Source organism: Canis aureus, chromosome 25 (genome assembly GCF_053574225.1).
Source record: "Canis aureus isolate CA01 chromosome 25, VMU_Caureus_v.1.0, whole genome shotgun sequence".
NCBI lineage: Eukaryota > Metazoa > Chordata > Mammalia > Carnivora > Canidae > Canis > Canis aureus.
The window spans coordinates 1,918,382-1,942,564 of NC_135635.1; the positions used below are offsets into that span (position 1 = coordinate 1,918,382).

At 54.0% G+C, this 24,183-nt stretch overlaps 1 protein-coding gene and 1 pseudogene across 2 annotated transcripts; one reads left to right on the top strand and one right to left on the bottom strand.

The window, feature by feature from the left end:
- LOC144296742 (large ribosomal subunit protein eL30 pseudogene) lies at nt 1–3,524 on the top strand (annotated as a pseudogene).
- On the bottom strand, nt 247–23,332 carry ESPL1 (extra spindle pole bodies like 1, separase). Of its 2 annotated transcripts, none has more exons than XM_077869881.1 (31): nt 23,178–23,332; nt 22,597–22,689; nt 21,376–22,434; nt 20,805–20,909; nt 20,539–20,659; nt 17,637–17,773; nt 16,508–16,701; nt 15,962–16,201; nt 15,589–15,733; nt 15,349–15,487; nt 15,007–15,146; nt 12,907–13,041; nt 11,191–11,310; nt 10,531–10,702; nt 10,127–10,255; nt 9,871–10,027; nt 9,272–9,381; nt 7,198–8,186; nt 6,446–6,782; nt 6,089–6,250; nt 5,270–5,483; nt 4,988–5,178; nt 4,321–4,448; nt 4,063–4,185; nt 2,653–2,808; nt 2,373–2,543; nt 2,144–2,248; nt 1,875–1,990; nt 1,129–1,212; nt 831–995; nt 247–590 (listed from the first exon to the last, which is right to left on the bottom strand). In XM_077869881.1, the coding sequence occupies exons 2-31, from the start codon at nt 22,675–22,677 to the stop codon at nt 389–391; spliced, it is 6,327 nt and encodes a 2,108-aa protein (XP_077726007.1). In that variant the 5' UTR covers nt 22,678–22,689; nt 23,178–23,332; the 3' UTR covers nt 247–388. The 2 variants fall into 2 exon arrangements, with proteins under 2 accessions (XP_077726007.1, XP_077726006.1); XM_077869880.1 differs by having other exon boundaries at nt 23,173–23,330.
- Between the last annotated feature and the right edge of the window lie 851 nt (nt 23,333–24,183).

The following is a 24,183-nucleotide window of genomic DNA, read 5'->3' on the forward strand; positions in this document are numbered from 1 at the left end:
GGGATTCGATCCCCCATCGGGCTCCAGGATCGCGCCCTGGGCCAAAGGCAGGCGCCAAACCACTGCGCCACCCAGGGATCCCTCCACTGAGCGTTTTGATCCTGTTCTCCTTCAGCTTTGTCCGCGGCGCCAAGCCGGGCCAGTTTCTCCCTGTGCTTTCGCCTCTTCCCCACAGTCTCAGACTTGAACTCCTGCAAGGTTCTCACCCCTTCCGCCACGCAGTGGGATGAACCCCACGGAACAGGGTTGAAGTATTACAACTTTATTATATTAAGGTTAAGTCAAAGGGAAATGTTTCATATAAAACACAGAAAAATCACTTAAAATATCTAAGAGGATGTGGAACTGTCACGTGGCTCCTGAGGGCGCTGGGGCAGCTCCAGGGGGGTCACCGCAGGCAGACGGGCAAGCCGTACGCCACAGGCGCAGCCCCAATAAGATGCTTGAGTCGGGGAGCCTGGCGGGCCTGGTTGACGTAGTACAGAAGCGGGGCTCCTGGGCCTGCCCGCAGCCAGCCCTGCAGCAGAGCCTCCGTGTAGCGGTCAATGTCTCGGTCAGTCACGTCCCAGAGATTACCCAGAAACAGGGGACTGGGAAAAGACAAGGAAGAGCTGCAAAGTGAGGGCCGTAACACGCGGGCAAACGCGACTGCTGATGGTGGGTGAGGAAAGCGGAGTGAGCCAGTGGGAAGTGCCTGGTCCACAGTTCCAGGAGGGTAGAGGAGGGCAAAGGCTTGAGGCCCCCACATGTCAGAGAACTAGAACGCGAGGAGAGTGGGGCATTAGGGTTCAGGCCGGGGAAGGAACCTGGGCTGGGCCCTCAAGACTCACCAGCCGGCCATGATGTACTTGAGCACAATGCCAGCTCCCTCCAGGTTCCCGTGGACAGCCAGGGCCGCGCTGCTGCAGCCGAACAGCAGGGCCACCGCCCGGCAGCTCAGCCGGAGGACGGCCTGTCCGTCCAGGAAGCGGGCCCCAGCCCCGTGCCCTGCGTAGCTAAGGCAGAGGGACGGGAGATGAGTCTGACCCAGCAGTACCCGGCCTCGGCCATGTCTTCAGGGGCGTCCTTTAAGGCCCCATAGCAGGCCACGGTGATACCCCCGCTCCCGTCCCTGCCTTAAGCACTCACATATATAAGTCGTGCTCCGTCAAGGCCGCCTGTATTTGTTCTGGGCTTGGCCTTTCCCCAACCACACCTTTCCAGCCAGCTTCACTGCAGAGAAAAGGTAGGGATTAGAATTGGGGTCAGCGGGCCATTTTGGCGGCTGCTGTTGGTTGGGGTCGTCCCGCATCTAAAGCAGGAAGATGGTGGCCGCAAAGAAGACAAAAAAGTCGCTGGAGTCGATCAACTCTAGGCTCCAACCGGTTATGAAAAGTGGAAAGTACGTGCTGGGGTACAAGCAGACCCTGAAAATGATCAGACACGGCAAAGCGAAACTGGTCATCCTGGCCGACAACTGCCCGGCTTTGAGGAAATCTGAAATAGAATACTACGCCATGTTGGCCAAAACTGGTGTCCATCACTACAGTGGCAGTAATACTGAATTGGGCACAGCGTGTGGGAAATGCTAGAGTATGCACACTGGCTATCATGGATCCAGGTGATTCTGATATCATTAGAAGCATGCCAGAACAGACGGGTGGAAAGTAAATCACGCAAAAATTTTTCTTTAATAAAACTGGCCAGACCTTGTTTTTTTTTTGGTTTTTTTTTTTAAAAAAAAAACAAAAAAAAAGAAAAGAAATGGAGTCAGCAGAGGGAATACCAGGAGAAGGTGGGCTGCAATACGTGATTCCGGAGGCGAAAAGGGCATACTGCCCCTCTACGTTGTCTCTACCCGCCCCCAGCCCCTCTCTTACTCTTATCCCACTGACCTGCTAAAATTGGCTCGAAATTGCTCCTCTGTGCTGGACAGGTTATTGTGAGGGTTCAGGACATAGAAGGTATTGCGTGGATCCACCCCTTGGCTTAGCACTGACGAGGCCCCAGACTGAGGAGAAGACACTGGTGGTCAGGACCCTGGTCTGGCTCAACCTTCAGCAAACTCCAAAGCCCTTTCACGAATGAGCCACCGGTCCCTAAGACCCATTCCTGTCTCCCAAGACCTCCCTCGATCAGTCATTCCTCACCCCCTGAACCCCACCTCTTTGATGATGGAGTAACTGAGTAGGAAGCGGAAGGAGGGCAGCCGAGTGACGGACAGCGCCCGGAGGCTGGGCATGCTCTCCCATGGCAGCTTTTGCAGGTCCTGGGCAGAAAGCACACACGGATTACTCTCCCTAGCCAGGATGCACAAGCGTCCAGAGGGGCATGAGGGGGGAGTCGGTACCCACCGCCCACCAGACACCACCCCTCCAGCCCTAGCTCCTTACCTTGTCTAGCACTAAGACAAGGTGCCTGTTGCTTGGTACCGTCTGACCCTGCAGACGTCCTACGGCCTCACTCAGAAGCTCCTGGGCTCGTTCTGGCTGGGCTGGGCACAGCCCATAGGCCAGGGTCTGAATGTCCTCGGGAGCAAGGGTTCTGGCACTATGGAGCATGATCTGCAGGGGAACGTGGTCAGTGAGCGCAACGGCTCCCACCTCCAGTTACGATGGCACGTGGGCAAGAATTCATTTGAGCTCCATCCCCTTCCCTGATGTCTCCACTCACTTTCAGCAGAGTTGGGTCAGGATATTTCCAGCCGCATTCCTGCAGCAACTCTTGTAGGCGGGAGGCCTCCTGTGCAGGGCCAGGGTCGTCACTGGATGGTAGCAACAGTCCCCTCCAGCAGCCCAACACATGCTTCTCCAGGGAAGTGATGAGAGCCTGAATGAGGAAGAACAGATCCTCCAGTCAGAGGAGTGGAGTCTCTTGGCCCCCCGGACGCCAACATTTTGGATATGAGGAAATGGGGTTTCTTTTTTTTTTTTTTTCAGCTTCTTTTTATTTATTTATTTATGTCACACACAGAGAGAGAGGCAGAGACACAGGCAGAGGGAGAAGCAGGCTCCATGCACCGGGAGCCCGACGTGGGATTCGATCCCGGGTCTCCAGGATCACACCCTGGGCCAAAGGCAGGCGCCAAACCGCTGCGCCACCCAGGGATCCCCTGGAAATGGGGTTTCTAACGTGTGTATTTGTCTTGTGTTATTTTCCGCCAGTTAAAAAGGTAAGAACCTAGAGGAGCACCTGGGTGGCTCAGTCGGTTAAGCATCTGACTCTTGATTTCGGCTCAGGTCATGATCTCAGGATCTCCCTGGGTTGGGCTCTGCACTGGGTGTGGAGCCTGCTTGAGATTCCCTCTCTCTCCCGGGGCGCCTGGGTGGTGCAGCTGGTTAAGCATCTGACTCTTGGTTTTGGCTCACGTCAATCTGATCTCAGGGTCTTGAGACGGAGCCCCACATCGGGCTCTACTTAATTAAGATGCTCTCTCTCCCTCTACTCCCCTTCCCCTCTTCTCTCCCCCTCAAAAAAAAAAAAAAAAAAAAAAAAAGGCAAGAAGCTAGAAATGTTTTTCATTTGCTGAGACTTTGAGGACAGATGAGATGATTTATTGCATATCACCACGTTTTGACAAATGCAAACAGGCAGGCAATGAAAGCTAAACCCAGGAAGCTGACACTTGGGCTTATATTCCTTTCCCTGTATATATCTTTTTTTTTTTTTTTTTAATTTATTCATGAGAGAGACAGAGAGAGAGGCAGACACACAGGCAGAGGGAGAAGCAGGCTCCCTAAGGGGAGCCTGACGTGGGACTCGATCCCGGGACTCCGGGGTCACGCCCTGAGCTGAAGGCAGACGCTCAACCGCTGAGCCCCCCCAGGCATCCCTCCTTGTATGTGTCTCTAAACGTTCTGGTACCACTGCACCTTCAGGTTTTGGGCTCCTGTTTACAGTCTTTCCCAGGTGACATCATTTTTAAATTTAGGCCTATGTTTCCAGAAAGGACGACTTGAGGTAACTCAGCATTGGCCCTTGACAGAAACACCCCCCCATCCCCTGCCCCGAGAGAGAAGACACTGATACCCCAGGGCCACTCCCAGGGCAGGCCTGACCTGACTCCACCTTGGGGACACACACCTCCATCCTGTGGTCCAGTTCTAGCCGCCCAGTCCACCATTCTCGTTTGTCTGTACAGTTGCTGTTCTCCTTCTGTTCCTTCTGGATGGCGTCGAACTCTTTCAGGGCTGCGCTCAGAGGAAGCTTGGGGAAATGGGATTGTGAGCTTTCTCCTGGTCCTCGGGATCACCGTCTCTCCATCCCCCGGCTACAGAATGTGAGCAGCCGGACCAGCAGCCCACCCCAGCCCAACTCTGCTTGCCGACCCAGGAAACCTACCTTGCTCTGGGCAGTGGGGATCTGCACAGTGACTGGGGGATTGTCTTTTTCCAGCCGGGTCAGCAGCAGGGTGTTGCCCACAGTTCCAGGCTGGAGCGTGGCCAGAGCCAACACACACACAGTCACGCCTGACACACAGAGCATACCCTGGGTCATTTCGGCTCTCACGAGGAATTCCCTTCTCTATGCTCTGCACTCAATTCCTAGCCGTCACTCAAGACAACTCCCAACAACTCCAAGAACTCTTTCCTCGTCACTAGAGTTCAAGGAGCTCTCCCTTGCCCTAACGGCTTCCTGTGGCCACAGTCCACATCTCGTACTACTTTGTGTCCCTCAGAGAAACAGAGGGAGGCATGCAAATCTGCTAACATGTTTTCCATGAGCACAGGGAGACTCTGGACACCTGAACTTAGCCCTGAAGAAAGGCACTGAATGTGCTAGAAACTCAAAACTGAGGTTAAAGGAGGAAAAAAAAAAAAAAAAAACCTTCAGATTTAGGGTATTTGTCTCTGGTGAGAGTAACAAAATGACTAATCAATGAGAAAGTATGAACGTCCTTCCATAAACATCACAGATCTATATTAACGAATGCCTTAAGCTCCTTCACCTAACTCCTTAGTAAGAGGCAGACAGGGACAGAAGAGCCAGCCGAAGCCTGCGGCCATACCCCTGGGGATGAGCGCCAGGCGCTCCTGGAAACTCTCCTTCTCGGGCTCAGGGAATTGACCGGAACCCGAAGCCCCGAAGGAAAAGAGGTGCTGGATGCGGGCCAGGGGGACATCTCTAGGCTTCTCCTCCAGGCTCAGCCTCTGTAGCTCCTCTGCCATTTCGAGTGATCCCCGGTGCTTCTGGGCCTTGCTGCGGGCAACACAAGCACGGGTGACTTCTCCCTCCTCCAAAACCCAAAGCCTCCTTCCTGTCTGCCTCGGCAAGGGCCTCAGGGACTCACCTGAGCTGCCTGTGGAGGTGGGTGAGCAGTTGGTGGCGACAGGTGATGGACACAGACTCGGTGACGAGGCAGGCAGTGGCACAGGGATCCCGGTGCCCCAAGCACAAAGCCAGGATGCGGCAGAGATGAGCATAGAGCCCACTCGGAGGGCAGTGACTCACCCCACGGAAAGCAACGGTCAGCAAGTCACAGATGGAATCCAGGGTGGACACACCTACAGGAAGTTGGAATACTTGCTGTAGAGGAGTCCTGTACCTCTTAGCTGGTTGAACTTTCCACGAAAGTTCCAGCTTTCCAAGGCCCTACCTCCTCTCCCACTTGGATAATAAAAGCTATTGGGATGCCTGGGGGTGGTGCTCAGTGGTTGAGCATCTATCTGCCTTTGGCCCAGGGTGTGACCCCGGGGTCCTGGGATCGAGTCCAGCATCAGGCTTCCCATAGGGAGCCTGCTTCTCCCTCTGCCTGTGTCTCTGCCTCTTTCTGTCTCTCATGAATAAATAAAATCTTAAAATCTTAAAAAAGAAAAGCTATCATTTATGAAGGGCAACATGCCAAGTGGGATGATACGAGACTCACATCAACTCACTCCATCTTCCCAAACCCCATTTTATAGGTAAAGTAAATAGCAGCTCAGAGAGGCGGAGTGACTTGTGCACAGCTAGTGGAGACTGCAGGGATTGAAACCCAGGTTCCAAGGCGACCAGATGTAGATGGGGATCCACAGACAGAACCGTGGACAGACTAGAAGGGCATGAGGATCAAGAGCCCCAGAGGCTTGCCCTCTCCAAGTGACCAGACCGCTGCAGTCAGCGTATTCACCAATGGCTGTAGGGGCTGAGGGGAGCCGGAGCCGAGGACCGAAGTCCTTGTCTCTCTCCTTGTCTGGGCGTGGGATGGGCAGCTCCTCTTTGCTGGAATCACGTCTCAACACCTCACATTCGCCTATGGCCGTGTCAGGTCCTGGAGCGGGTGCCTTCCCATCTGAGGAGAGAACGGGACTTTTTGTATTTCCTTCCTCCTGCCATCCCCTTTGTCCTTTCTAGGATCCAGTCCCAGAGCCAGGAAAAAAGCTTTATTTCTGTATTGTCTTTGGCGCCAGTTCTTTCTTGTGCTTCGGTCCTGGAGTAACCCCCTAAAAATGTACGTGCCTTCTCCCTTCCCCCATTGCCATCGTACCTAAGGTAGAGTCTTCTCCATCAGAGCCCCTAAGGATCTCAAAGCTCAGTTCCATCTGGTCGTCAGTCATTTCCTCCGCGGGGATGGTCCTCATGATCTCAGGGCCCAGCTCTTCACGGTGCCCTGGTGTCACCTTCTTGGCCCTCTGGCTCCTGCCACTGAGGCCAGGGCGCCGGGGGGCACTAGCTGGGGCTGCCACCGAAACAGTCTTCAAGCCCGAGCCCTTCCTGGCCCGGCCCCGGCCCTGGGAAGCAGTGCCCCGTCTCTTGGGCCCCTCTGCAAGCTGTGCCTCAACTGAGACCGGGTCTTCCAAGTCACTGTCATCGCTGAAGTTCACCTGGGATGGGCGGGAAAGACAGAAGGGCCAAGGGCCTCAGTGACAAGACCGCGCCAGCAGGTGGCACTGCGGAGGCGCTATCGCAGAGGCCTTTGGGGCACACGGACACCCACCATGCTTGATCTAGGGCAGGGAGCTGGATCTCGGGCAGGGACTTGGGTGTGCAAGGAGGGAGAGGAGGAGGGAACAGAAGCTGAGGAAGGATGAAAACGGAAAGGAACCAGAGAGTCAAGGAAAGCAGCTTCTGTCTGAAACAAAGGACTGTCCTGTAGAAGATGTAGGATCCTGCAGGCAACAGCAAAGCTAACAGTCCCACTGGGCCCTGGGAAGCTATCCCACGGAGACACCTGCTCTGCAGAATTCTCCAGAACCACCCACCTGACCCCAACACCGGCGAGCCACGGTCCCACCTCACCTTGAGTCGCGTCTGGACCCTCTGTTGTACCCTGGGGGCCTTGGGAACCTCAGGCTTGCTCTTTGTAGAGAGGACTTCCTCAAACACGGTGAAAGGGACACGAGGGCCTGCCTGCCTGGCCTGGCCCCGGGGCTTAGGTGTGCAGGGCAGTCCTCCACCTTCCGGACCTTTCAGAGAGGTGTTACGGAGGGACGGGGTGCAAGAGGCTGCCTGTTGATGCTCTCTTCCAGAATGTTTTTGACTCCGAGGCTTAGACGGCTCTGAGCCTGGGGGCGATTTCACGGACGGGGGCTGCCAGCCCCAGGAGCTTGCAAAAAGTTGGGCCGCGCAACAGTTGAGGGCAGCCAGCTTTGCCAGGGCCCGAACCCAGATCAGGCTGGCTCGCCAAGGCTCCAGGTGGGGAGCCTGCGCTGCCACAAACCTCAGCGCTGACTGCAGGACCTTCCCCAGGCTCTTGTTTGACGGGCGGCTCAGCCCCTCCAGTGCCAGCTGTGTGTAGGCCTGAGCCAGGATCTCATCCAGAAGCCTCGGGACAGGGGACAGGGGTGCTTTGTGATTCAGGGAAGCCTGCAGAGCTTGGGTGAGGCGCTCGGTGGCTGCAGGGCATCCGTTCAGCACGGCCTGCAGCAGATCCAGACCCTGGGCCTGATGGCCCGTGGCCAGCCGCACCCTCGCGGTGACCAATGCCCAGCGCAGACAGACTGCCGAGAGGACAGGGCTGGCACAGAGGAGGCAGTCACACATGGGCAGGTGGGTCAGGAAGCCGGCGCTGGGCGGGGTCCTCACCTTCAGGATAGGGGAAGAGTTAGTAGAAGGCACTACGGGGCCAGGCTCCTTGGCCACAGTGGCTACCAGCTCCAGAGCAGGGCCTCTGAGGAAGGGCTCCTCTTCTGGAAGCTCCGGAGGACGGTGTGCCTGGGCCTGCTGCTTGCCCTTCTGCAGGTGCACCTTCTTCACAGAGTCCAGGGGCTGGGCTAGTCCCCCAAAGTCTGGGAAGAGTGGAACCAGAATTACACAACTGGGAGAAGTCATACCAAGGGCTTCCTGAGCCACCCCGAGGCCCAACTCCCTAACATCGGTGTTATTTACTAACTACTTGTACTGGTTACTGTGCAAACATACTAAACGTTAATATGGCTTATTATTTTTTCCAATAAAATCCCATTCCACATGGATTAACAGAGCCCACAAAGCCCCCATCCCTGCAGGTGAGGCGGCTGCGTGGCTCAGGATAGCAGGCTGGTGCCAGGAGGCCCACGTCTCAATCCTGGCTCCCGCCCCCTCGAGGCCCATGATCCTGGCCCCAAACACTGAATTTCTCAACTTCCTCATTTTACAAATGAAAAAAAAAAAAAAAATCTATGTGTCTACCTGACTTTCCAGGTTTTTGTGTGGGTCAAATGAAATACCAGAGGTAAAAGTGGTTGGTAAGAAAAAAATGTACTATAAATAAGCGATTTTGTTATTAACTTAAGCCCTCCAAGGACGCTACATTTGTGCTGTCCATGAGGCTACTGAGCACATGAAACGCGGCAAGTGGCTGGGGAAATGAATTTGAAATTTTATTTAAATGAATTGTAAACAGGCAGCAGCGTCTGGCTGGCTAGGCTGGTGGAGCATGCCACTCTTGATCTCAGAGTCGTGAGTTCGAGCCCCACATGCTGGCCATGGAGCCTACTTAAAAAAATTTTTTTAATTAAAAAATAAAATTTAAGAACACCTAGGTGGCTCAGTGGTTGAGCATTTGGCTTCGGCCCAGGCTGTGATCCCAGGATCCTGGGATCGAGTCCTGCATCGGGCTCCCCGCAGGGAGCCTGCTTCTCCCTCTGCCTGTGTCTCTGCCTCTCCCTGTGTCTCATAAATGAATAAATAAAATCTTTAAAAAATTTAAATAGCCAAAATGTATTAGTGTGGAAAACTAGAGCCAGGAAGGGGTCGTCATGGACAAGCCATCTGAAGGAGGGAGACCAGTGGTCTGACTTTAGGAGGAGGAGCTTCGCCCCAGGGACCAGAGGTCAGTCTCTGATTTCCCAGGCACCACACACTGACCACCGCCCGTGGCACAGCTGCTCACCTGTGCAAGACTCCAGCAAGAACAGAACCTGCTGCAGGTCCGACTGGCAGAGGTCGAGGTCGTTGCGTGCCAGCTCCAGCTCCGCCTTCAGCACCAGGAACAGGGCGCACCTGGGAGAGGAGGTGACAACCCACTCTCGCAAGCCTGTTTGCCGGGTCTGCCTCTCGGCCCCTCTCACAGGCGGAGCCACGGCGGTCTCCTGCCTCTGAAAGGCCTTTCCTGCCTCCAGCTGACTTCATGGCTCCCTGGGAGAAAAACCCTCTATGCTGCTTTGTCATCCCAAGTCATCCTTGCTCACGAGGACAGGATTTCTCAAATGGCAATCCGCAAAAAAGAAAAGAAAAAAAGTCTGTGGCAAAGAGATTTAGGGAAACACGGTATGTTCGCCATCTCCCTTCTGGAGTTACTGCGCGGATTAGCCTGTTTAAGGATGTGAAAAGTCCTACGGGATGTGAACATGTACAGGCCCCACTCCCTTAGCCACGGAACACGTTCTCCCAGCCCGTCCAGGACGTGCTCGTCTGTGGGAGAGGGTGGGCACCCAGGGTCCAGCGCGTGGGCACCCGGGTTCTGGCCTCAGCCTCCCGCCCCGTACTCACTGGCGTGGCATCTGCAGCTTCGTCGTGAGTTTCAGGGCCTCCAAGCAAAAGGCCTTGGCTTCGCTCACGCTGCCCAGCTGGCCCAGGCGGGAGACCAGCGTCTCTGAGCAGCTCAGCACCTCGGTCAGAACCTGCCACTTCTGAACCAGATTTTCCCCTGTAGCGAAGGAGAGACGGGCCCACTGTCACTGGGCTGCAGCCCGGCTCCTGACGGCCACTCGCACCCTCAGGCCCCGGCTCCCTGCCTCAGGCTCACCGGAGTCCAGGAACGGGGTCTCCACAGCTGCCTTCTGCGTCGAGAGCACGTCGCTGCCCATAAGCAGGAGGATGATGCTTCGGAGGAGCTTATGCGAGTCGATGAGTGCGATCTCGGGTGTCTGCCAGCCTGTGCAGGACGGGGACAGGAGATGCGGCAGCCACGACTGCTACCACCTGCTAAGGCTCGCGGCCGCTCCTCCTGTGCCCAGAGCCCTTTCCCTCTGGCCGCACGGGGCCTCAGGTACCCCGTCAGAAGAGCATTCTAGCCAAGAGATGCTCACACGCCGCCCCGGGCCTGCGCTGGCCCCGGCTGTGTGGACAAAGGCTCGGGACGAGCCTGGAGAGACTAACCACGCGATCTGACCACGAAGGCCCAGGCCAGCGCCCACCCTGCCTCGTCACCTTGGGTGCAGAGCTGCTCCCGCAGGGGGGCCGGCAGGCTGTGTGACGAGAGGCCGAGGTAGCAGGCCACCAGCTGCAGGGCCTGGACACGCAGCAGATACCAGGCCTTGGACTGCCGCTGGAGGGCGGGGTCCCGCAGCACGGACAGCAGCAGATCGGCGCCCTCGGGCACCTGGGGGGCGGGAGGGAGCAAAGTGCCATCAGCCACGGAGAGCCTGGGACGCCCCGGGGACCCTCCGGCCTGGGCCTCGCTTTTGAGAACGATAACGACCGCGGAGAAGACTAGTCTGACGGGGCTCGTGCGGTCAGCCAGTCCCACCGCGGGGTCCTGGGGAGCCTCGGGGCTTCCACACCCCACCTGATTCCCACCCTAGGCTCCAGCGCCTGCCCAAGACCGCGGTCATCCCAGTTTCTAGTCATGGGGCCAGACGGTGCGACTGAGGAAACCGGGAGAGAAGGGGCAGGCGACGCGTCTCCTAGAGGAGCGCGGGGGACACTCCATGGCAGGGGTGGGGTGCCAAGGCTGGGAAACAGCGGCCTCTCAGGGTCAGTGGTCCTCGCCGAGCTCCAGGGCAATCTCAGAAGCCGTACAAGAATCACGAAAACCCTGGAACCCTCCCATTACCTGGGAACGCTGGGGATTGAGAAAGTGAGATATACCTTCTGGTGAACACAGTAGAGGTGACTTCGAAGCAGGTCACAGGTCAGCGAAAGGAGCAAGTACGTGTCAGTGGTGTGATCCAGAAGCTTCAGGCTGGCGTCTGCCTTTTCCAGGTGCAGCTAAGGAATAACCACGGGGTGTGTGAGCACGCTGGCGAGGAGAGGCCGCCGGACTTCACATTTAAGTGGAGTAAAGCACTTGCAAGTGAGATGCAGACACATACAACTGAATAGGATTTCAAATATTATAACCTATACGAGAGTTATTCATTCACTCGCTAAAACGTTCAGTTAGCATTTTCCCGTTAACCCCTACGCTAGAAACACAAGCTGAGGAAGAAGCAAGCAGGAGGGATCCCTGGGGGGCTCAGCGGTTGAGCGTCTGCCTTGGGCTCAGGGCGTGATCCTGGGGTCCCGGGATCAAATCCTGCGTCGGGCTCCCTGCATGGAGCCTGCTTCTCCCTCTGCCTGTGTCTTTTTTTTTTTTTTTTATCTGCCTGTGTTTCTGCCTCTCTCTTTCTCTCTGTGTCTCATGAATAAATAAATAATATCTTTAAAAAAAAAAAAAAAAAAAAGGAAGCAAGAAGCAGGACCTAGGGTGCCTGGCTGGCTCAGTCAGGGGAGTGTGGGACTCCTGATCTGTGGCTTATGAGTTCCAGCCCCACACTGGGTGTGGAGATTACTTTAAAATATTAAAGGGGCACCTGGGTGGCTCAGTCAATTAAGCGTCTTGATTTTGGCTCAGGTCATGATCTCAAGGTCTTGAGATCGAGCCCCACATTGGGCTCCACACTGGGTTTGGAGCCTGCTTAAGATTCTATTCTATTCTCTCCCTCTGTCCCTCCTCCCACCCAAAAAATATATATTTAAAAAATATATATATATATATATTTTTTTAATTAAGAAAAAAAGCAAGACTTTCCATCCAATAGCTTGCAGTGCCATGGGATGCAGGCACACTGTGTGATCAAGATACGTGGGGACCCAGGGAAAGTAGAGGATTTTGCCCTTGAAGAAGACGATGTATAAAGTACTTCATGAAGGAAGGGCGATCGAGCTAGGCCTTGAAAAGAAAGTAGAAGTCGGCTGGATGAACAATGAGGGTGGGGAGGTGCATTCAGGGTGGAGGAGCTGACACAACCACAGAGGGAGGCACATACAAGGCTGTACAGTAACTGGTGCGGATGGACGTCCGTCCCACGGGGGGTGGGGGAGCAAGGGAAAGTGAGCCAGGTGTGCAACACCGAGCAAAGAGTGTAGACAGCATCCTTCAGGTAATGAAGAAACCAATGAAATCCCATCAGCAGGAAGAAAGACAAGACCAGATCTGTGCCTAAGAAGATCATGTCAGCAGCAGTTAGAAGACCAAGTGCAGGAGGGAGAAGCTGGGGGCAGGGAGCCCAGCTAGGTGGTGGCAGCACAGTCCTACACGAGCAGAGAGCGACCAGGGCAAGCGGTGGGGAAATACAGGATTAGCGGCCTATTCCTGGGGCAGGATCTGTAAGACTTAGTGAACAATGCTTTGGCGGTGAGAAGGAAAGACACTTCCTCTTCCCACAGCTGCCTCCCAACCACTCCACGCTTTACGATCTTCCAGCAGGAAGTGGTGGTCGAAGGCAGGGAAGATGGCCCTTCAGTATCTTATCTTCTCAGGGAAAAAATGTCCTAAAGCTGGATCCCGCCTGCAGCTCCAGGCTTGGCTGGCTGGGTGCTCACCTGGGCATAGCTGGGACAGCCGAGCGTCAGGAGCAGCTGGGTAGTGTGGCAGGAGGAGCCAGCTGCCTTTGCGTGATCTTCCAACCTCTGGGAGACGATCCGAACAAGCTGGAGGACCTCCAGGGCCTGCAGGGGCTGGTCGGCCAGAAGTGGGAAGTTTACCTGGTTCCTGCTCAAACCTCCATGTTTACCCTCAGCTCCCCAACCCTTTGAGACCTTGATCCAACCTCAGAGCCTGGATGGAGTGTGGCTACACACATAGTAACCCTCCGCCACCCTCAAGGAGCCTGAGATGAGAGCTTACCACCAATTACCCTCCTGTTTGAAAGCTTAGGTGCCAGTCAGCATCAACAGCTGGGATTTACTGAGAGCTTATTATGGACCAGAACCGTGCTAAGAGGTTTCCATGACGGTGGGGGCATGGGCAACATCGGAGAAGGGGATCCAGACGCACAAACTTCCAGTTATAAAATAGATTTAAGTCACAGGGATGGGACGCCTGGGTGGGTCAGCGGTTGAACGTCTGCCTTTGGCTCAGGTCAAGATCCCAGGTCCGGGGATTGAGCCTCACATTGGGCTCTCCGCGTGGAGCCTGCTTCTCCCTCTGCCTGTGTCTCTGCCTCTCTCTCTCTCTGTCTCTCATGAATAAATAAAATCTTTTTTTTTAATATTTTATTTATTTAATCATGAGAGACACACACAGAGAGAGGGGCAGAGGAAGAAGCAGGCTCCATGCTGGGAGCCTGATGTAGGACTTGATCCTGGGACTCCAGGATCACACCCTGGACCAAAGGCAGGTGCTAAACCACTGAACCACCCAGGCGTCCCAAATAAAATCTTTAAAAAAAAAAAAAGTCACAGGGATGAAAAGTACGGCATAGGGAATATAGTTAATAATATTGTGATAATGTTGCATGGTGACCACACCCATGGTGTTGAGCACTGAGTAATATATGAAATTGCCAAATCACTATGTTGTACACCTGAAAAGAATATAATGTATGTCATTTATATTTCAATTAAAAAAAATTTGAAGGAGTAACTGGCTGGCTCAGTTGGAAGAACATGGGGCTCTTGATCTTGACTTGAGGTCATGAGCTGGAGCCCCACGTTGGGTGTGGAGAGTGCTTAAAAAAAAAAAAAAAAAAAAACTTGAAATGAAACTTCAAAAGTCTCATAATAGGGATGCCTGAGTGGCTGGGCAGTTGAGCGTCTGAGGGTGTGATCCTGGAGACCTGGGATCGCGTCCCACATCCGGCCCCCTGCAGGGAGTCTGCTTCTCCCTCTGCCTGTGTCTCTGCCTCTCTCTGTCTCTCATGAATAAATAAAATCTTAAAAAAAAAAAGTCTCATAATAAAAATATCAGATTGTCAAAAAAAAAAAAAAAAAAAAAAGAGGTTCATGTGCATCAACCCACTCAATCTTCACAATGCCTCTAACCTAACCTGAACTGTATAGAGGACTATAGCCTAAAAGATTACGAATGACATGAGTTCAGCAACTTGTCCAAGTTCACAGCACAGGTGTGGGGTAGAGCCAAGACTCGGGTCCAGGGCTGAGGCAGCTTCCCACAGTCCTCAAGCTAGAAATATGGCCTGATAATGGCCACAGTAACAAAGGTCCTTGACGTGCAATGTTCTTTTTTTGGAGGTTCCGAATGTGGCGTCCAGGGAAGAGCTTCAGGGAGTCTGTGAAACGGCCTGACACTGCATGTAAAAGTGTAACACTGGGCCTCTAAGTATCTCTGTATGTTTGAGTACAGGGGCCTCAAACTATCTAAGCATTAATAAAGTTATTGCTGACATTTGAATATTGCACTTAGGCACAACATGGGTTATCTCGCTGAGTGCTGACGACACGGTCCTCGCAGTACTATTGTACTATTCCTGTCCTCATTTTAGAGAGATAAGGACTCTGGGCTTAGGAAGTTAAGTCACGTGCCAAGGCGAGTTACTCATAAAGGATGGAGCTTGGATTTCAACTCAGGGAGGCTGGTGGGAGAGCCCGATTGGGTTACATGGTTTCTCAGCAGCTACCAGGCCAAAGAAGGAGAAAGAAAGAGCTGGGCTTCTAGGCCGTATTAGCACCCTGCCCCGTTACCTTTGCCGCCAGCTGATAGAGGGCTGCTAGGGTCTGCAGAGAGGCCAGTGTCTGCTGGAGACAACGGACAGCAGGCGCCTGTGCCTTCGTAAGCACCTCCTTCCACAGGGCCAGGGCTTGGTCCAGGCATTTGGACTGAGCTAGGAGTCAGAAGACAGAGACCAGCCATTCTCTCAGAGTGGGCTAGCTGGGGAGAGCGCAGCCTTCTTCAGAACATTCTCTGCCCTCTGTGCCCACCCCCGACCCTCCGGGCCCACCTCTCCCCTCCCCAGGGTCCCCATTTTGCTCGCAGGAAGCCACAGAGGAGCCCGTATCCCACCACACCACATTCACAGCCCTCACCAGCATCTGCAGCGAGGTTGAAGGCGATGTTACTGTACAGGAAGCGGTCTTCCTGCAGTTTATCTTCATAGTTCAGGTCATTGACTTCAAATTCCTCCAGGTTATTAGGGGCCTGGGCTCTCCGATCCCGCTCGATACCCTGGATGGGGAGATTACGATGAAAAACAGGGCTGGCACCAGCTTACCATGGCCCTGGGGAGAACAGGCCCTATACCCAGTTCTGTGCAGAGCCACACTTGCCTCCTGCATCTTGGCCTCCAGAGTGCAGATGTAGAGCCACAGCAGGGCCTGTGCTTTATCATCTAGAAGCTGATCCTGGGCCTGGGTCTCGGGCCTCACAGACTCTAGAAGCTGCAGGGCTTCCTGGATAGCATCCAGGGCAGAGCTGTAGGGAGAGGGGGCACTGAAGCCAGGCCCACGACACGTACCTGCCACAGCATCCTGGGAAGGGCCTTCTGCAGAACAGCCGGCCCCACCCTGTGAATGAGCTCCTGTGGCCACAGGAGTGACCACAGCAGATGCTCAGGGACACGGAGAGGGCAACAGCCGTTGAAGAGGGCAAGAGGACCTAGGGCAAGAAGCAAGGGTGGCATCCCCAGCCATGCCTCCTCACCAGTTGGTCTGCTGGGCAAAGTTGTGGTAGCAGAGCACCTGAGCCAGTTCCACCAGGTGGGTGGCTCGAGCCCAGGCCCCAGCCGGTGTCTCCTCAGGGCTCAGTTCCAACAGGTCACAGATGACGTTGAACCGCTCCTGCCCCGTGTCCGCTCGCACAGCCTTATAGGCCTGCAGCTCTTCCCTCAGCAGGAAGACCAGGGTCTCCGGGTCCCAGGCACTCAGGCTGTCTCGCAGGGTCCTGAGAGAAGGCAGGCCCAGCCCCAGGTCAGGGAGCCCACGAACCATGAAGCCTGCGCCCCGTGCCAAGGAGTCCCAGCCTTGGGTTGCTGTGAGCTTGCAAAGTTTCCAGTCATGGAAGCAAGAGCACTGCCTGTGGCCCCTGTTCCCCCCCAGCACCCAGCACAGCAGCTGGCAAACAGTAGGCGCTTGACGAATAACAGTGAATATCAGTGCCTTTGCCAGACGGAAGGATGAACAGGACTGTGAATCCCAAATGCCAGCCCGAGCCAGCGAGCAAACAGGGTTGTCCCTCTCCCCGCCTCACCTCAGCTGTAGCTCCTTGTCTCCTGCTCTGGCTGCATCCATCTTGACCCGAACCCAGAAGGTGACTGGCTCAGCCATGTGCTGGGGGCCGCAGGGCCGCAGGGCCGCCAGCCACAAAGTCACCATCGTGCAGCCCTCGGCCTGCTTACCCAGTTTCTTCAAACTCTCTCCGTGCAGCCGGAAGCATCTGTGCAACTGACCGGAGAAAACAGACCAAACTGCAAGGAGGAACCAATGAGGCTGCAACAATGGGTGGGCGGGCAGGGGCCTGCACAGGGGCCACCACAAGGTGGGCCTCCGCCCCAAGCCGCCCCAAGCCAGTCGAGGCAGAAGAGGCCTTCCACTAAATACCCCAGGGCTGCAACCTGAGGCTTCAAGCCCAGCCCATCCCCATACTTATGTTCATGCCCCTGAACACCTGCTCCTCCTCCTGCAACCCCTCTCCCCAGGTCGGCGCCTTCTCCTCAGTCGGAAATGCCAGGCCCTCCTGGACTGTTCTCCCTTCCTCACAGCCCCTCACTCGCCAGATTAATCCTGGAATCCTCACACCCACCCTCTCCCGCCGAGGCCACTAGAGAGGTGCAGGTGCCCAGTGTTGTCCTTGCACCCCGTTCATTCGCCCCCACAATGCCAGAGAAACCCCAAATGCCAATCCGATATCACGCCTTCCCTTGAATCCTTGAGCACCTCATCGACCTCACTCACGATGAAACCCCAGGCCCTCCACCACCCATCGCGCCTGCCAATCTAGCCAACCCGTCCCTTCACAGGTATCCTGGGGGTGGCTGTCACTCTGGTTACTTAAAGGACCTCCTAGGGGAACTTTGAAGATATCCAGATGCCTGGGTTCTAGCACCAGAGATTCTGCTGCAATCAGCTTGAGGCTAATTCAGGTGATTCTCATGTGCAACCACCCAGGTTGAGAGCCACCAACTTGGGACATGGTTTAATATAAAAAGTGAGACAATTAAAAAAAAATTAGAAACAGTACAAGTGAGGCATGGAACACACTGCCCCCCAGTACTGGTGCCAACACATGGCTCCTAACACCCTACTCCAAGGCTGAGCTCTGGCCGGGCTCTTTCATGCTGCTCAAGACACCCACAGAACCTCCCTTCCTGCCCTCCTACCTTCTCAGGAGGCAACTCAGGATAGGTGCCCAGCTTCGCCAAGCCCAGGTGCTGACAGAGGGGCTCAGAGATGGCACAGGCCTCGGCGTACAGCTTGTGACTATAGAAGCTGTAGGCCAAGTTACTGGTGTAGGAGGCTGCAGGTGAGAGAGAGCAGTTGTCAGGAGGACACTTCCCCCTGCTCCTCCTGTTGGAGAGGCGGTAGGGGGCAGCTCAACCTTGGTGGGCTCAGCAGCCGCCAGGTCAGACAGGAACCCCTACTGCTGGGGGGCAGCTCTCCCCTTCCTGCTGCAAGTCACTCCATGACCTCATTCCAGTAAAGCAAACCCACACCTGCCAGCCCCTCGGCCTGTGTCTTTAAGAGCTGAGTCCTCATTCCCACATAGGGTTCATCTCACCTCGCAGGCCAATTTTTGTTTTCATCTTGCTCTAAAGGGCAGCATTTTTGGGGACACACGCTGGCCTGTCCCTTACCTCCTTCTGCCCTCACTCCTCGGAAGCCACACTAGTAGTCTCCTTACTATTCCTTGAACACACCAGACCAGTTCCTGCTCAGGGCTTTGGCCTGACATCCTCCAGGGATGGTGTCCTTTTCCGGGTGTCTACATGGTCAACTTCATCCCAACCTCCAAGTTTTGCTCATGTCACCCTCTCAATGCGGCCTACGCTGACCACCCTACCTTAAACAGGAACTTGCCCCTTCATCCACCCTGAACTCCTAACGCCCGTTCTTATCCTGCTCTACTATTCCTTTCCTGCCATATCTGATCACTTGCTAACATATTGATAATTATTCTATTGTTTATCATCATTCTCCCCCAACTGGAATGTGGCTCCGTGAAGGCAGGGACCTTTCGTTTGCTGATATACCCAAGTACTCAGGACAGTGCTTAGCACATGGTAGGTACTCAATAGGTATTTGTTGGATGAATAAAATTTTCCTAAATTTTAGTTTATACAGCTTCCTGGCTATTAACGTAGATGGTTGGGGAAAAATTCAGTCTTCGATATTCTGGGAAGAATTCTCATGCTAGTAATTTTTGTGACTCCTGATCATATTTTCATCTCAATGGGAAGGTTCAACCACTGACTATATGAATATGAAAAGTTCTCCGAAACCTTCCAATGATTGAACTCATTGGGTTTGTAGAATTTAAACTAATGAGCCACGCTTTTTATAAAATGAGGGGGAAATGTATTATAAAATATTAAAATAGACAAAACCAATCTATGCTGTAGGGAGAATGGTTGCTGTTGGGGTGGGGGGAGATCTCAAAAAGTGAGGCAGAAGGACGGATTTCCTAGGGTCTAAGTCATGCTCTTACTTGACCTAGATGTTGGTTACAAAGTATGTTCACTTTGTAAAAAAAATCCATCAAACCATACATTTATGATCTTAGCACTTTTCTGTCTGTTCATGTCAACTAAAAGTGTGGGGAGAAGTACATATGCTTGGCTTATATATACACAGTCTATCTCTAGTAGAACCATACCTAAAAAATGGTTAATAATTGCCTCTGCAGAGGGGAACCTGTTGACTAGGACTATGAGTGGGAGGGTGACTTTGGATTTTGAGTCCTTTTGTGCAGTTTGATTTTTAAAGCATTTTCACGTTTGTTTTTTAAGTTATAAATGTTCTTTAAAACTTAAACACAGGGCAGCCCTGGTGGCTCAGCGGTTTAGTGCTGCCTTCAGCCCAGGGTGTGATCCTGGAGATCCGGGATCCAGTCCCATGTCGGGCCCCTTGCATGGAGCCTGCTTCTCCCTCTGCCTGTGTCCCTGCCTCTCTCTCTGTGTCTCTCATGAATAAATAAATAAAATCTTTAAACAAAAAAAAACAAACTTAAACATATAAGGGGCACCTGGGTGCCTCAATGGGTTAAGCGTCTGCCTTTGGCTCCTGTTATGATCCCAGGGTCTTGGGATCCCTGCATTGGGCTCCTTGCTCAGTGGGGAGTCTGCTCCTCCCTCTCCTTTTGCCCTATCTCTGCTTCCTGCTGGTGCTCTCTCTCGCAGATAAATAAAATCTTGAAAAAAAATTTAAACATCTAGAAAGGTCATAAAGTCACATATCAAGTATAAACCTTTTTTCTTTCCTTCTTTTTCTTTCTTTCTTTCTTTCTTTCTTTCTTTCTTTCTCTCTCTCTCTTTCTTTCTTTCTCTCCTTCCTTCCTTCCTTCCTTCCTTCCTTCCTTCCTTCCTTCCTTCCTTCCTTCCTCTTTTTGTCTCTTTCTTTCTTTCTTTTTAAAGATTTCATTTGGGCAGCCCGGGTGTCTCAGCGGTTTACAGCCACCTTCAGCCCAGGGCATGATCCTGGAGACCTGGGATCAAGTCCCATGTCAGGCTCCCTGCATGGAGCCTGTTCCTCCCTCTGCCTATGTCTATGCCTCTCTCTCTCTCACTGTGTCTCTCATGAAAAATAAATAAAAATTTTTTAAAATGTCATGCTTAAAATCAAAATAAAAAAAATAAAGATTTCATTTATTTATTCATGAGAGACACAGAGAGAGGCAGAGACACAGGAAGAGGGAGAAGCAGGCTCTATGCAGGGAGCCCGACATGGGACTCACCCCGGGACTCCAGGATCAGGCCCTGGGCCAAAAGCAGGCGCTAAACTGCTGAGCTACCCAGGGATCCCTGGGTACAAACCTTTTCATGAAAGCAACACCAAATCATATTACAAAGTCAATGGGGAAAACCTTGTATCTGCTATTATAAGTTAACCTCATTACTTCTCTACTGCTGTTAAATGTAGGGTCACTCGGACTTCTAATCATTTTTTTCCACTGCCTCCTCAAGCCACAAGGAGCCCCCTCGGTAGTCAGAACCATCCAGCAAATGCTATTTGTCTACCTAGTGAGCGAAGAGCCTCCCCCGCGCATCTGGGCCCCAGGACACTAACCAGTCATGCCCAGGTAGTCAGTCAGCTCTTGGCCTGACAGGCTCTGTAAGACCTCCAGCATCCAGGCCACAGTAGATTTGCAACTTTCCACTAGCTGGGCCAGGTCAGCCACTTGAGCTACCTGAAGAAGTAACAAGGGCTTGAGGGTGAGAGGTGACATCAACCCCACCCCGAAGCCAAAGCCAAAGCCACCCCAAAGCTCTACAAGGGCAGCTCCAACCCCGGGCCCCAGGACCCGTGCAGGTTTTTTGACTCCCAGACTGTACCTGACAGCCTTGCGCAAAGTCATAAACCACTACAGTGTAGAGATGAAGTCCCTGAAACTGCATCTGGATTAAAGACTGCCGCTGCTTGGAGGAGTCCCCACCGACCTGAGGAAGGAAAGGGTTGGTTTGAGGGGCAGAGACAAAGCATGAGCTCCAAGCTGAAGACCGGCCCAGAGTCCTGGAAAGCTGACTCGGCCCAAAAAAATAGGAAGAACATTAGAAGGGACGCCTGGGGGGCTCAGTGGTTGAGCGTCTGCCTTTGGCTCAGGGCATGACCCCCGGGTCCTGGGATCGAGTCCCATATCAGATTCTCTGCATGGAGCCTGCTTCTCCCTCTGCGTGTCTCTCATGAATACATAAATAATATCTTTGTTTTAATTTATTTAAATAAAGGACATTAGGAGAGCCCATTGCCTTCTCAGGGTAGACTAGGCTACTGGCCTGCAGGCTAGGCATATCCAGAGAATGGCTTACCAAGGAGGGAGCCAAGGCGTTCAGATCTTACCAAAGACCCTAGCCTGACAGTCTACAGAACCACATTCCCAACCCACCTCAAGGGTCTTTAACTTACACTGTCCTGCAGCTGCCGGATGAGAGAATAGTAGCCCCTGAGAAAAGCAAAGAGGCCCAGAACAGCATCAGGTCCATAGCGCCTCTTGATGCCTCGCTCCAGGGCTGAGAGGAAGAACTGGCAGCTGTCACACAATGCCCGCAGAGGGGGTGATGGGGCCTCCACGCTGTTGTTCAGGATAGTTGATGCCGTGATCAGAAGCTTGGCCAGAGCCTGAGGTTCTCCCTCCCCGGTCTGTAGCAGTTCAACCACAAGCTGGCATAACTGGAGGCTGGGGGCCAAATCGGTGTCCCTTAGGTATTCGTGGGCCTTCTCCACTACCCTGGTAGCCTTGGCATGGTGGCAGCTCCAGCAGAGGCGACGGCAGTGTTCCAGGGTGAGTTCCAAGAGACAGAGGGCCCTCTGGGGAGAGAGAGGACCAGGAGGACCCCCTCCCTCACCCACCAAGGCTTTGATCACATGCCTGGAGAGCAGGTCATCTAGGAAATCAGCATCTGCTTCATTCAGATCATGCCCAGTGGCATCAAATAGCTGATGGGCAACTGCCACTCGATAGGCTGTTGGAGAAGCAAAGTAGGGAACCTCACAAGGGGTACTTTCATCCTCCAAGAGCACCAGAAAACTCAAGGCCTTCAGCCGAGCCGAGAATGCAGCCCGCTGATCCTCCAGGCCTTCTGCCGCCTTCCAAAGCAGAGAAAAGCTGCCGCGGGCCACAGCCTCATAGTCCTGGGGAGCAGCTTGGCGAGAGCACTGCACCAAACAGGCATGGAGGGGCTGCGCGAATCGAAGTGTGGCCTCTGGGATTCCCTGTGTGGCAATGTTCCGAAGAAAGATGAAGAGAATTCGTTCCAGGTAGAGGGGTGAGCGCTGGGGGGTGAACACCACGTAGCCATCGCAAGCCAGCTCTGCCAGGTCCAGCAGACTCTCCAGGTGCCTAGGGCAAGCCAGCCTGGCTGTCAGCTGCTGGTTGCAAGCCCTCAAGATGGCATCACATGCTCGTCTCCTCTCGGCATCAGATCGGCAGCTGGGTGAACCAGCTGGAAGCTTGGACAGGAACTCCTAAGAGGAGAGGAACGTGTGATTGGGATATCGAGGTAGGGAAAGAGAACTAGCCATGGGGTTGCTCAGGAGGGGATCTCCGATTAACCTGTTTCTTAAGACAAAAACAAAACAGCTCATCTTGAAAAGCCAGGTGTACCCAGAACCAGAAAGCAGCCCTACCTTCAAGTCAGGCAGCAATTCTTCAGCCTCCTTTGGGTTGCTTAGCAAGGTCCCGAAGTCGATTCCTTTGAAGCTTCTCATGGCGTGGGAGGGCTAGGGGAAAGGAGAAGGATTAGAGGAGGCGGAGAAGATTCAGAATGGAGCTAAAGGAAGGCCAGGAGAAGGGCGTGAAGGCTGCGGAAGGCGGGGGGAAGGCAAAGAATCCCATCAGAAATCCTGTCTGAGGGGCGCCTGACTGTGAGAGTTGGTGGAACATGATTCTTGATCTGCGGGTCGTGAGTTCGAGCCCCACGATAGGTGTAGAGTTTACCTTTTGGAAAAAAAAAAAAAAAAAAAAGGGAAAGAAATCCCATCGTGGGGAAAAGCCCATGCCAGGACAGTGGGCTCCGCTATAAACCGACGCTTCCGCTTTCCTCCTCGGGTGGCTCCCGAGCCTCCCGCCGCAGCCCATCACCCCAAGCCCCATGCCCGAGGCCTGCACCGAGCTCCGCGCCCGCCGGGACGCCCCGAGGTCCACCCGACCTTCCCCCGCGGGGCCGCCCCGCCTCTCCCTCCAGCCAGCTCCGCGGACCCCACCTCACCGGGGCGCGAACACACGCCCACGAGTAGCTCCAGGCCTCACTGCCCCACGGGTCGCCTCCTTCCCAGGCCCAGGACTCGCTCGCCGGGGCGAGCGCTCAGCAAGAATCCCAGGACGCAACCTTCGTTTTCCGCGCCAGCCCCTCCTTTCAAATATCCCCACTGACCAATCAGCGAGAGGCTTTGCGACGCCGGCGTGCCGCGCGGCGCGATGGGAGTTGTAGTTTACCCGCTGCGCTGCGCCGGCACGTGACGCCGGCCGCGGGGCCGTGCTGCTGTGGGCGTTAAGGCCTCTTGGGGGCGCGGGTTTCCCCACTTTTTCGGGCCGAGGCCGCGGGTCTTCACCTGCAGGTCGCTTAGTGGCTATCGGGAGCGCCAGCTCTCTGCTCCTTCTCTTTATCTTCAGAGCTCAGAAAGAGTTTAAATTTCAAGAGAGAGAAATAGGCTAGACAACAAAAAGAACTTACTTGGAAATTCATGCGGTTTGGGTTACTGGGAAAATAGGGCGTAGCCCTTCCTGGGATTCTGTAGAATCTTCCGAGGGCACTGACAGGAGTTCCAGGGCTCCAACAAGCACCTGAGAACATGCTCCCCATCACCGGCCATCAGGGAAATACAAATCCAAACCCCCATGAGATCCCACCTCGCCCCAGTGAGAATGGGGAAAATTAACAAGATGGGAAACCACACATGCTGGGGAGGATGTGGAGAAAGGGGAAGGCTCTTGCACTGTTGGTGGGAATGTGACCTGGTGCAGCCACTCTGGAAAACTGGAGGTTCCTCAAAGAGTTAAAAATAGACCTGCCCTATGACCCAGCAATTGCACTGCTGGGGATTTACCCCAAAGATCCAGATGCAGTGAAACGCTGGGACACCTGCACCCCGATGTTTCTAGCAGCAATGTCCACAATAGCCAAACTGTGGAAGGAGCCTCGGTGTCCATCCAAAGATGGATAAAGAAGATGCGGCCTATGTGTACAATGGAATATTCCTCAGCCATTAGAAACG